Source organism: Anolis sagrei, chromosome 2, assembly GCF_037176765.1.
Source record: "Anolis sagrei isolate rAnoSag1 chromosome 2, rAnoSag1.mat, whole genome shotgun sequence".
NCBI lineage: Eukaryota > Metazoa > Chordata > Lepidosauria > Squamata > Dactyloidae > Anolis > Anolis sagrei.
Window position 1 is genome coordinate 145,658,163 of NC_090022.1, and position 13,894 is coordinate 145,672,056.

Genomic DNA, 13,894 nt, shown 5'->3' on the forward strand with positions numbered 1-13,894 from the left:
GAAAATCAGAGAAATGAGGGAGATGGACGAGTTGACTTTTTATTTGAAAAAAAATACCGGAAACCCGATAAAGAGGACAGATTGGACACTTTTTGATAAGTACGAGGAAGATGAGAAAAAGTAAAAAAAAGAGACAGAGCTTAGAAAAACAACAGAAACATTATTGGAAATACAACACCTGACGAAGAGATGGAAGTCAAACTTTTTTTTAGAATATGTTTTTTTTTCTTTTTTATATATATATAGTTTTTTGTATTTTTGTATTTTTTTTCTTTTTTTCCTTTTTATTTTTTTTTATATTGCACTTCTTTATTTTATGTGTCTTTCTTTTTTTTCTTACTGTTCTATCTTCTTTCAATGTTCTCACTCTTTCGCTGTATTAGTTAAATATTTCAATAAAAATTATCTTAAAAAAAAAAAAACAATAGCATTGCTATGATTCTACTTTTAACTACCAAAGTTCCATCCTACAGACTATAGTACAGAGAGGTACTTGGAATTTATTTATTTATTATTTATTTAAATTTTTTATATCCCGATCTTCTCAACCTCCGTAGAGGGACTCAGACCGACTGACAGCAAAAATTCAATGCTAAGAGTAAAATCTAACACCTCATACATCAACAGTGAGTTAACACATACATATAGGTTAAAATACATAAAAGTCATTCGCCAAGATAAAATCATGTCCAACTCAATCCGTGTATTGTGATCAATAACTTTGGTCAATTACTGGTCTCAGCCATCATTCTGCAAAAGCCTCGTTCCATAGCCAGGTTTTCACTAGCTTCCTAAAGGTCAGGAGGGAGGGGGCAGATCTAATTTCATTCAGGAGAGAGTTCCACAGAAAAGGCCCTGTCTCTCATTCCCACCAGACAAGACTGCGAAGGTGGCGGGACCAAGAGCAGGACCTCTCCAGAAGATCTTAGCACTTTTGATGGTTCATAGAGATAACTCCTTTAGCGCCTCAATGAATGATTCAGGGATCCTTACATAGCCCCAAACTGCACTATCCACATGAAAGGAGGAAGTACCAGCAAATTTAATGGAAACCAATGTTTACAAACCTATAGAACATTCTAAAAGAGGGGAACCTCCCTTTCGAAAAGCACTTCTGGGAGACATGCTCAGTGATTGCCATGGATTGGCAATTACATGGGCAAAAGGCATAGAAGGAATTATAGGTTGAGTATCCACTGTCCAAAATGCTTGGCACTAGATGTATTTGGGATTTTGGAATACCTGTACCTGTATATACATATATAATGAGATATCACCAAGATGGGAACTAAGTACAAACAAAAAAAATAACTTATGCTCTTTATATGATTGCGGATTTGATTATTCCTGGATTAGAAATGCTCTCTCTAGGAATATCTAGGTACTTTGTTTCATGGTCAACTTCCTCCAGTTATGCTGAAGGACCTTGAGATTGCGAGAAAGGACACCTCTCCAGAAATCTCTACACCTTCCAATGCAATACTGTGGCCAGCTTCCAACAGAAGTTGACACTAGACTCACGCTGGAAGACGGACAAATTCAAGAATTGTTCTCTCAGACAAAAAAAGATATTTCTTTAGTTGTGTTTTTTGCCAATAACTACAAATAAAGGGTGTAACCATGCTAAGCTAGATACCTCCATTAGGACTGTTCCAATGGCACTAGAGATCAGAACTCTTCTTCCTCAGCAAAAAGCACATAAGAGCTGCACATGAAAAACCCCCAAAATAGAAGGCAACGAGCAAGTGAGCCCTTGGCACCCTAGTCCAATATGGATGGTGAACACAATAAACAGTCAGCATGGCAAAACAGAGGGGTTTACAGAAACCAAGGTGTTCAGGCTGCACTTTGCTCACCCTAGTGCGGCCACAAGTGGCAGGAGTCTTCTGAGGTCCTTTCACCAGCACCCGCTGGGCCATGCTCAGCTTGCCATTGGCTCCTATGGCAAAACGACTCAAGCCTTCATTTGAGAGGATACTGGCTTTGGCAGCTGGGTCTGGTACAAACTCTTCATCTGCAAGTGCAAGAGGGAGGTGTCAAGGAGGTAGGAGGGCTCAGCATTAACAGAATTGTTTGTATCCTGCACCAAGAAAGTCAAGGACAACACACCACTGCTCTATCCTCTTTTGTTTTTGTAGTGGAAACATTGCAGAAGACCTTTGTATAAGAAGCTTTGTCTGGTGTCACAATTGCTCTGCCTATTTCTCTGAAAGACCTTAAGGGTTAAAGCTTCTTTAAGGACGATATTGCTGAATATATTCCAAAGTCAGAATTAATTGGGAAGGTCAGGCCTTGGATAATAATACCCCACTCCCTTTCCCAATTATTAAATCGGGTAGTCATCCACCTGGTTGGGTAACTTGGCCACCATCCACGCATTCAGCTTATTTTTGTGTTGATGAGCCCAATTAAAGGTACAAGAATAACTGCTATGTTTTCATTTTAGTAATTAAATGGTGCAAGAATTGTTTAAGAAATCTCAGTAAAACAAACTACTCAAGTATAAGTATCAGTCCTTTTTTTAGGCTGAAAAAGCCCCCCACCATTTATACTTGAGTCAAAGTTATTTAATATTTTACACTGTTATTATTATTATTATTATTATTAGATGTATTATTTTAATCTATTTATTTTATTATATTTATTATTTTACTCTATTATTATTTTTAAATTACATTTATTATTTTGCTCTCTTTATTATTATATTACATCTATTAATTTATTTTTATTATTACATTTATTATTTTACTCTATTATTTTTATTACATTTATTATTTACTCTATTATTATTGGGAGGATACATAAGCACATTTACACTGAAGTAGGTTAGTCTTATCTTATAGTCTTATTTTAAATTACAGTTTTATGTAAGTATTCAAAAACCTTCTAATGCATCAATTAATGTAATTTTATTGGTATCTATTCTTATTTTTATTTTTGAAATTTACCAGTATCTGCTACATTTCCCACCCTTGGCTTATACTCAAGTCAATGCGTTTTCCCAGTTTTTTGTGGTAAAATTAGGTGCCCCGCCTTATATTCGCGCCAGCTTATACTCAAGTATATACAGTACTTAATTAATTAAGGTGTAATAATCAAGACAATTCAGATTTACATTGACTTCACTGCAGACCGAGCACAGTAAAGGTACTGGATATATGGCCATGTGGCATCCCTCGTTCTAGCTGGGAGTTCCCAATGGAGTAATTGGGGGATACATGTGCTGGTTTTGTATGCACTTTCTTTCATGCTATCCTTGCTTTTTAATAAAATCTTGGAGTCTTCACCACTTGTGTGCTGATGGTCTCTGAATTCTACAAAGAACCTTTACCTCTGGTAAAATGGTTTTGTTGAATGTTATTTTATTTTCATGTTTTCCTTTGATAACTGCAAACGTTTTATGAAAGAACAATTTGAGGGTAACAGATGGATTTCCCAGGGAATGCAAGAAAAAGCATCAGACAACTGTTCTTGAAATGCTCACAAGCATTTAGCTTGGGATTTTATTGGAGGTATATACTATCACATGTATACATATAACTAATGGGGAGTGGGTAGAAATGCAAATATGTTTGTAAGCCATTTAAAGTTGAGAAGAACCTACACCCACAGACACTCCAGTCCATCCACCTGGATAATAAAGAAAAAAATGCTCATTCACCTTTCCATGATGATCCTGTGGCGTCTTTTGTCCCAGCTGAGTTGCTGTTCAAGTGTAAAGAATAATATAGAGTTACAAGTTGATACAAATTAAGAGAGCTTCCCACTTTCAGTATTTATGCTGGGACATATAATTCAAAGGAAGAGGTATAAAAGTAAAGGATTCCCCTTGACCTTAAGCCTAGTCGTGTCTGACTCTGGGGCATGGTGCTCATCTCCATTTCTAAGCCAAAGAACTGGTGTTGTCCATAGACACCTCCAAGTTCATGTGGCTGGTATGACTGCATAGAGTGCCGTTACCTATTGATCTACTCATATTTGCATGTTTTTGAACTGCTAGGTTGGCAGAAGCTGGAGCTAACAGTGGAAGCTCATCTCATTCCCCAGATTCGAACTGCTGACCTTTTGGTCAGCAAGTTCAGCAACTCAGCAGTTTAACCCACTGCACCACTAGGGGTATAATTCAAAGAAAATAAAAGATCATCATGCCTTTACATGGTAACTGTAGTTTTGCAAAGTCTTCCTTGCCAAAGAGTTTTTTTTTTAATCGTGTCAGGAGAAACTTGAGAAACTGCAAGTCGCTTCTGGTGTAGAGAATTGGCTGTCTGCAAGGACGTTGCCCAGGGGACGCCCGGATGATTTGATGTTTTTATCATCCTTGTGGGAGGCTTCTCTCATGTCCCCGCATGAGGAGCTGGAGCCGATAGAGGGAGCTCATCCGCCTCTCCCCGGATTCAAACCTGCAACCTGTTGGTCTTCAGTCCTGCCGGCACAGGGGTTTAACCCACTGCACCACCGGGGGCTCCACTGCCAAATAATATCCCAATATTCCATAGCATTGAACCACAGAAGTTAAAGTGGTGTCAAACTACATTAATTCTACAGTGAGGAAGCAGCTCAGGCTCTCCAAGACAGTGGTGACTGCATGCACACTAGCTGCCCTCACACTTCCCCATCTGAGGCAGCATTTTTCATGCCAACAGTCAGCCAGCAGTGCTGTGGGACATCTCCTAGGAAAAGAATGGAGCAGGTATGCTGCATATGTCAAAGAAGCCCACTCTGAAGATTAGAAGTGAGGTGAGGATTTATTTATTTACAGTATTTCTATACCGCTTTTCTCACCCCTAGGGGGACTCAGATATTCCTTCCCTCCCCAGAGACAAAAGCAACCATAGTGGTCCTCATTCATAGTGGTTCTCATTCACCTATACAACCTACTGGACATTCAGTTCCTTTCTCACCTTTGAACTGGAACATCATCCTGGGTCACTCTGCTCAGACATTCTGCAATGGGCTTGGCTGCTGGATGTGCAAACTTAGTCACTCTCTGGTCCTCTGCTGGATGTCTGGGCTGAATCACCTCCTTCTGATGTAAGTGTCAGACAGTTAGGGACATGTGGTCAGCATACTTAGTACAATTCTTCGGGGGGGGGGGGGAACCCAAGATCAGATAGGGAAGCGTTCATGGTACTTGGCTCTTTCTACCAAGCCTTGGCTACTAACTTTCTGCATCACTGCCAGAGACAACCATTGGACTTGCCCTAATGACAGAGCCACCCCAATATCTCATATAGTAACACAGCCACACGAATCAACTTTGCTAGAGCAGGGCAAGGAGAGCATCTACTCCAAGGAATGGTATGCTACACGAACAGTTCTTTCAAACAGGGGCTATGATTCCTTCAAAATTGTAGTCCATCTGCTTCCCTTTCGGAGGAACACTACTAGTGCAGTGGTTCCCAAACTTTTTTCTGACCAGGGACCACTTCACCAGAGACCACTCTCCAACATTAGTACCAAAAGGGTTACGAATCAGTATTTTTTTCAACTTTAGATTCGGTTTGGTTATTTGGGGTGCTGATTCAGAAAATTGCATTGGATAGACCATACCAGCTCTAGTTTCTGATGCAGAACACATGCCATCCAGTAGTCATCATATGCTTTCCATGATGATCCTGTGGCGTCCTTTGCCCCAGCTGAGTTGCTGTTCAAGTGTAAAGATAACATAAAGTTGCAAGTTGATACAAATAAAGAGAGCCTCCCACTTCCAGGATTTATGCTGGGACATATAATTCAAAGGAAGAGCTATAAAGGTAAAGAAAACCATATTTAATAATCTAGAACTGATGTGGTCTATCCAATGCAATTTTCTGAATCAGCACCCCAAATAATCCCAGGAATAGGCCTAAAATTGAAGATACCAAGAACAAAATTGGTTGTGCTGTGTTATTATACATAGCAGTAACGGTGAGGCTGCAGACCATATTTTAGTTCTTGTAGACCACAGGTGGTCCATGGACCACAGGTTGAGAACCAATGTTCTAGTGGAACAGCTCAACAGGTGTCATATAAACCTCACACTGCTCAACAGCAATTCTGGTTTGCTATTCTAGTGTGTTATGCCCCGCCACCCTAAAAAGTGGCTGCATCTGAAATCATGGCAGGAAAATAATATTCCAGCTGTTAGGTTCAAAATTCCAAGGGGTCAGCCAGCCAGGTACCAGGGATTCCTCGAAATCCATTCATACAAGCAAAGATGTTCAGAGACTGCTAGAACCTTTGAAACCCTTCCCCAATCCTTAATTGGCAAGTGCTACCACATGCACGTTGAAGAGAAGAAGGAAGAGCATCTATTACCCACCCTGGGACCCTGGTTCTTGAGACTACTTGACAAAGCCTTAAGCTGTTCGTTGTTCATGGAAAGGCTACAGGACTTTGAGAGATCTGCATCTGTCATAGGAAAAGAAAACAATGAAATGTATAGTTTTAGGTTCACTTCCCTCTGCCAAGAAGCAGTAAGTTCAGGTAGAGAACTGATATATTGGAAGTTGAATAGACAAGGTTCAGACACTACCTGACCCCAAACTTGGTGGTACCTTTTGAAGTTGATCTGGAGATACAGGAAAAGCGAACAGGATTCCCTGCAGAAAACTTTGTATATAGAGAACCTCGGGTAGTCTACAGGGAGAGATAATATATTCACAAACAGAAAAAAACAGAACACAAATCCAGGAAGGTCCAGATGTAACTATACATCTGAGTCTAATTTTCCCTGCCCCAGCCATGAAGACTGATTGCAATTTCCATAGCTTTCAGGAAATGACAGATAGTATGCACACCCAAAACAGGAAATATTGTTGGATTTTCATGCAAAAACCGAGGTATCATGAGATCAGAATAAAATTATAGTGGAGTGGATTTTAATCAACCAGTACACATGTTCATGTATCAAAGCTAAATGCCTACACAGAAGAATGTATGCAAATGTACACAAGACCTGAACTGGAACTAGAACATTTTTTAAAAGGAGATTAAATCCAAGAAGTGGGGGGAAAAGACAATAAGTGGAAAGGTTACATTTCAAATCTCCCCCATTAAAATCTCTCTTTCTCTATCTACCTAATAGCTGAGCAACTATAGATAAAGGTAAAGGTTTCCCCTTGACATTAAGTCTAGTCATGCCCAACTCTGGGAGGTGGTGTTCATCTCCATTTCTAAGCCAAAGAGCTGGTGTTGTCCGTAGACACCTCCAAGGTCATGTGGCTGGCATGACTGCATGGAGCCCTCCTGCAGAAGTGGCACCTATTGATCTACTCAAATTTGCATGTTTTCGAACTACTAAGTTGGCAGAAGCTGGGGCTAACAGCGGGAACTCACCCCACTCCCTGGATTCGAACCACCAACCTTTCGGTCAGCAAGTTCAGCAGCTCAGTGGTTTAACCGGCTGTGCCACCAGGGGGCCCTCACAACTATAGACATATTGCATTTGAACTGCTGCTCAGCTTATAAGAAAAGAGTTCTGCCTGGAATTCTGCTCTACCCAATGGAAAAAACACATACCACACCAATACACTGCCGTGTACGTGTGAATGAGGGAGAGGACTCACCCCAATGCTGGCTGAGCATGCTCTGTTTCCTCTTAAAGGGACTCTTCGCGCCAGGCTGGGCTTGTGGGTTGCATTCATCATCTGGCTACTCAGCCCTGTGTTGGACAAGATGCTGGCAAGAGCTGCAACATCAGGCACAAACTCCTCCATGCCCGTTCCTACGAGAAGAATCAGGGGTTTTCACAAACAGAGGGTGACAAAGGAAGCACAGCTGAACAAAGACATTTTTCTCCAAATTTCCCGGCCACAATACCTTGAAGCTACCACCTTCCTCCCCACAAAACACAGCCAGAAACATTTTCCCTGCCCTGCCCTTAAAGAGTAGAAGGCCAGAAGTAACTTGAATTTCTCAGCCAACCCACTGACCAAAAAAAGGAACACCAGGTGACTAAAGATACTAGCCAGCATCGACATCTTCCAGAATATCATGGACCCAAAGTAGAGAAAGGAGTGGAGGAAGGGGAAAGCAAGGCAAACTGTGCTAGAGCTACTGATGGATTGTAGAAGTCTGAATAGCTAAAGCAAGTGTGCATACATAATGCAAGGGCAAAGTTTCAAGAAGCTCTGCTAATTCCTGCGGACTGGCTGCTTAATTATTTCTAATTGATTAGCTTGTCCATCAGAGCTCATCAGCCGAAATAAGCAAGTACCAATTCTGTTAGGAAAATGTATTAACTCATGAGCTAAAGCCCAAGTATATGATATTATGTATCAGTATTATTATACTTTGATGGCCTCATGGGCCATCCAATCCAATCCCGTCAAGAAACAGGAAAATCGCATTCAAAGCACCCCCGAAAGATGGCCATCCAGCCTCTGCTGTCTGTTGTATTGGATCACACGTCGGACACTTCCTAAGTGTCTAGGGCCATGTGATGTATCAGCGAATAATGCGTGCAGATCACAGTAGGCCTTTTTGCATCTGACAGATGGTAATTTTAAGATCATCCGGGGAGGCCCTGCTCTCAGTCCCACCTACATCACAAATACGTTTGGCGGGGATGAGAGACAGGGCCTTCTCAGTGGTGGCCCCTCGGCTATGGAATGCCCTTCCCAGGGACATTAGATCATTCCCCTCCCTCTTAACATTCCAGAAAAGAGTCAAGACCTGGCTATTCGAGCAAGCATTTGAAAATGAAATGTAAAAGACATAGGAATTTGGAACGACTGGATAACGAGATGGATAATGTTTTAAATTAGGAGACACAAATGGCTTATTTTTATTACTTTTGTTTGGTTTTATACTATATATTAATGTTTTTAATTCTTTATGATGTTCTTGGTCATTGAATTGTTGCTTCTGTAAACCGCCCTGAGTCGCCTGAGGGCAGAGAAGTCGTCTGAGGGCGGTATACAAATATAGAAAATAAATAAATAAATAAATTTTGTCAGTGCCAATTGTGTTTAAGTGCAGGCCAAGGTCTTTAAGCACTGCACCCAATGTGCCAATCACCACTGGGACCACCTTTACTGGCTTGTGCCAGATTATTATTATTATTGGGTTCCATATCCTAGTCAGCTTCTTCAATGGTCAGGAATTCTGGGAAATGAAGTCCAAAACACCTGTAGAGCCACACTTACCTTCACTCATCTTTGTCTTAAACACAAGTAACTAACCTTCTCCGCCACTGTTGCCTGCTCTTTCGGCAGCACAACTGTTGCCCTCATTCCTGTGACCAGATGTGCTGAGATGTACCTCCCCCAGAGGTTCTCTGGAAAGACTTTTGGGCAATGAAGCGGCCACCGGTTCCAATCCACCAACAGCAGGAGCTGAACTGGTGTGAGGCACCTTTGGATCCTTGATCGCTTTGCTCTTCCCACTAGATACACATGTCTACAGAAGAGGACAGTATAAACACGGCATTATTGGAATTAGAAGGACAGTCCTTTGCCAACTTTAGGCAAAGTCCTTTCCCCCCTGTAATGTGGATGCTTTGATGGAATGAGGTCAGACATTTTATTCTAATGTAGCAGTGGTTTGATTTGAATTATTGTTGGAACACAACTCCCACCATCTTTCTATGGCTAGTGTATAATGGAACAAAGGAACAATAACCCAACGATATCCAGAACATGCCTACACAACCTGTGGCCCTCTAGGTGTTTGGGGGTCGCCCCAGCACTGTGGAAGACCCACCCAAAAGAAATTAAAACAGCTCCCTCCCTTTCTTCTTTCAAGAACCAATAAAAAATTTCCTATTTAGACAGGCTTTTAGTGAAGGAAACGTGGAGTGATAGGAAACGCCATAATGCTATTGCACAGGAACAAAGTGCATTATAATCTGACATGGTGCCACAAGAATGGGAATGTATATTATTGTTTGTTTTAAACTGCTTATTTTATGTTTTACACTTATTATCAATGTATACGGATTGTTGTTTACATGATTTTAATATGTTGTAAACCGTGAGGGAGAAAAGCAGGATATAAATAAAGATTATTATCATTATTGTCATTATTATTAGAAACACAACAAGATTAGTACACAACAAACAAGAGCACTCTGCTGATTGTTGTATTGGATCACACGTTGGACACTTCCCAAGTGTCTAGGACTATGTGATGCATTGGCGAATAATACGTGCAGATCCCAGTAAGATGGCCTTTTGCAGCTGGCAAATTGTAATTTTGTCAGTAACATTTGTGTTTAAGTGTAGGCCAAGGTCTTTAGGCACTGTACCCAGTATGCCGATCACCACTGAGACCACCTGTACTATCTTGAGCCAGACTCTTTGCAGTTTGATCTAATAATAATAATAATAATAATAATAATAATCACAACTGGGATTTATTATTATTATTATTATTATTATTAATATTATTATTATTAGGCTCCATCTCCTAACCAGCTTCTTCAATGGTCAAGAATTCTGGGAAATGAAGTCCAAAACACCCATAGAGCCCCAGGTTGTGCAGGCCTGGTCTAGAGCAAGGATGGGAATTATGCAGATCACCAGTCTCAACCCAACCTACTGGAAAGAATGTTAGCATAAAAAGGCAAATTTTAGCTTACCATAAAAACTCTTTTCCTTGAAACTTTCTGTGTGTGCTACTGGCCATTTAATGGTATTTCACCTACCCGCCTCCACATAACCCCAGACTATTTTAGGCCCTGAACAGTCAGGTGCTTCTGGTTTTAAAAAGGGGGGCTATGGGCAGCTGAGGGAGGGCAAAAACTGGCAAAGAACAAGTGGCCCTCATCCACGTTTGCCTTTGTAAATAAGAATATTGAAATTAAGGAGGTTTGATACTACAAAATGCGGGGTGCAGCATAGTACAAACATTTCTGATGCAAAGCAAAGTAAACAAAAAACAAAACAGAACACTATTTAGATTATAAGAAAAGCAGCTCTGCTACACATACCTGCTGTTTGGGTGCCAGCCTGCTTTTGGATAGTACAGGGATCTTGCTGCTGCTGAAGGCATTTGCCGCAAGCACAACACTCTCTTTTGTTGCCTGATCTGCGGGAGGCAAGGCTTCTTGCTGGTTTTCCTTCCCAATGTGAGCCATTTAGAAGAACTGTCCTGATTCTTCTGTCAGTATTTGTACCTGTATTATTGTTTAATTAAAGTTTTGAAAGAGGGAGGGAGGGAGAGAGAAACAAGTAGTGCAGCAAGACTTGTATGAATAATATAATTTTTTCCCCAAATTGTTGTGACTGTTTCCAGTCATAGTGCAGTCAGCTCAAGGTAGAGTAACTGTATAAATCTCCCCATCCCGTCTTACTCAGTAATGAAAGATATCTCAATACATACCAGACACATAAAACCTGGTTGTATAGTCAGCTTTTCACTGTTTCCTCTCAAGTTGCAGAATGATCACCAACATTCAACATCTTATCACTGAGTTGCTATGAGTTTTCTGGGCTGTATGGCCATGTTACAAAAGCACTCTCTCCTGACATTTCACCCACATTTATAACAGGGATCCTCAGAGGTTGAGGGGTCTGTTGGAAACTAAGTAAGTGAGTTGTTGAAGGCTTTCATGGCCGAAATCACTGGGTTGTTGTATGCTTTTTCGGGTTATATGGCCATGTTCTAGAAGCATTCTCTCCTGACGTTTCATCTGCATCTATGGCAAGCATCCTCAGAGGTTGTGAGGACCTCATAAAAAACCTACAACAACCTAAGTAATTGAGGTTTATTTATCCGTGGAATGTCCAGGGTGGGGGAAAGAACTCTCTGCTTGAGGTATGTGTAGTTTCCAACAGACCCCTGAACCTCTGAGGATGCCTGCAATGGATCTGGGCAAAACATCAGGAGAGAGTGCTTCTGGAAGATGGCCATACAGCCCAGAAAACTCACAGCAACCCAATGATTCCAGCCATGAAAGCCTACAACAACAACACTCAGCCTTCGGGTTGAGAAAGGCGGTATACAAATACAGTAAATAAATAAATAACGTCCTATCAACTTATTCATGAAAGTACCAGAACATGCACTGGTATTAGGATAAATACTCCTCGCTAGTTTTTAAAAGACCCTATGGATCTGAGGCCACCATTATTTGCCATCAGTAAAAGGCAGTTCAGAAAGAATAGGCCTGGTATTGGGATGGCTCCTAAGCTCTTTCCAAATCTCCTTCAGAGAAGCAGCCACGACACCGCTGCTGCCCAGAGAGATGCCACAAAAAGGAGGAAACTGGCACAGCCCAGCCTGGTTAGGCTAAGCCTAGCCTAATACAGAATATGCTTTTCATCCCAGTAATAAGAGAAACAGGTTTATGAAACCATTCTCCTGCTTGATGGCCATCTGTCGGGGGTGCTTTGAATGCAATTTTCTGCTTCTTAGCAGGGAGTTGGACTGGATGGCCCATGAGGTCTCTTCCAACTAGGATTCTAAAGCATACTAGTGCCTCACCAAACTCCATGGCAGCTAAAGTGGGGTGAAACTGCATTAATTCCACAGTGTAGGCACATCCTTAGTCCAATGCTCATATTGCTACCAAGCTGCCTCACCAAACTTCCACTCCCAAGGCTCCATGGCAGTTAAAGTGGGATGAAACTGCATTTATTCCACAGTGTGGGCGCTCATACCATTACACCAAGCTGCCTCCCTTCCCTTGCTCATGCCATAGCCCTTCTCCCCACGACTCTTCTTTTCCACCTTTTTAGAAATGCAGCCCCACATTTCCAATGCCAGGCGAGCACCACTCTCCAACCACAAAGATTGCAAAGAATTAATGCGGTTCGATACCGTTTTAACTGCCCTGGCTCACTGCTATAGAATCCTGGGATTCAGAGTTTGGTAAAGCACCAGCCCCACTTGGCAAAGAAGGCTAAAGCCTTGTCAAACCACCCTCCCATGCCTTGAGCCCTGGCAGTCAAGAGTGGTGCCAAACTGGATTAATTCTACAGTGTGGATGCACCCAAAATCCTAGCCTTCTGGAGGATCGCCCACCTGGTCAGATCTCTCTTTCTTTCTCTCTCTCTCTCTCTCCACTCCCTTCTTCCACCGAGGCAGTTGCTTTGCATCCATCCACACCAGTTCATAAAGCAGCAGAGAGCTCTGATTGGCTGGTTCTTTGCGTCACGTGGTTTCAGAAGGGGCGGGGATAGAACGTTGCAAAGGAGGAAGTGCTGGAAAAACTGCGTGGAGAGGAAGCTCTTGTAATGCTTTGCTTGGCTGGGCTGTGTATCATCTGTTTCTCTTTTTTAATATTAAATGTCCACATTTTGTACAATTATATGTACATTATATCACACTACAGTAACAATCTGCAGTTACTGTAAATTTGTGCCTCATCCCACCCACCCTCTTTCCCCTCCCCAAGTCACAGGCCTTTACTGACTACTCCATAATAAGAATGATAATTCTTTCTGGGCTGTTGTAGGTTTTTTCAGGCTATATGGCCATGTACAACAGACCTCACAACCTCTGAGGATGCCTGCCATAGATGCAGGCGAAACGTCAGGAGAGAATGCCTCTAGAACATGGCCATATAGTCTGAAAAAACCTACAACAGCCCAGTGATTCCAGCCATGAAAGCCTTCAAAGATAATTATTTCATTTCTAGAGGCCGACCCTGAAATGTTTTATACATATATGTCTCTGAGCATGTGCCGGTCATATTTATTATCTCATCATCTACACTAAATTAATGTAGTTTTACACCACTTTAACTGTCATGACTTAATGCTATGGAATCATGGAAGCAGTAGTTTGATGAGGCTCAAAGCCAACCTTAAAAACTGTGGCATAGACACTGAGAACGGGGAAGCCCTAGCCCTTGAGCACTCCAGCTGGAGGTCAGCTATGACCAGCAGTGCTGTTGAATTTGAAGAGGCAGGAATTGAGAGTGAAAGGGAGAAACATGCCAAGAGGAAGGCACGCCAAGCCAACCCTG

General features: G+C 41.7%; 1 protein-coding gene across 2 annotated transcripts in view; it reads right to left on the reverse strand.

The window, feature by feature from the left end:
- The window catches only part of TROAP (trophinin associated protein), a 32,459-nt gene extending 19,402 nt beyond the window's left edge, over nucleotides 1-13,057 (reverse strand). Inside the window, exons 1-9 of one of the 2 annotated variants that reach the window (XM_067463934.1) lie at nucleotides 12,949-13,057; nucleotides 10,913-11,098; nucleotides 9,165-9,381; nucleotides 7,548-7,705; nucleotides 6,537-6,618; nucleotides 6,302-6,390; nucleotides 4,902-5,023; nucleotides 3,662-3,705; nucleotides 1,857-2,014 (exon numbers count right to left, since the gene is read on the reverse strand). In XM_067463934.1, the coding sequence (XP_067320035.1) occupies nucleotides 1,857-2,014; nucleotides 3,662-3,705; nucleotides 4,902-5,023; nucleotides 6,302-6,390; nucleotides 6,537-6,618; nucleotides 7,548-7,705; nucleotides 9,165-9,381; nucleotides 10,913-11,059 (1,017 nt within the window). In that variant the 5' untranslated portion in view covers nucleotides 11,060-11,098; nucleotides 12,949-13,057. Of the gene's footprint in view, nucleotides 1-1,856; nucleotides 2,015-3,661; nucleotides 3,706-4,901; nucleotides 5,027-6,301; nucleotides 6,391-6,536; nucleotides 6,619-7,547; nucleotides 7,706-9,164; nucleotides 9,382-10,912; nucleotides 11,099-12,948 lie in introns of both variants that reach the window. The other variant, XM_060763923.2, reaches the window with a different exon arrangement.
- Nucleotides 13,058-13,894: the final 837 nt, after the last annotated feature.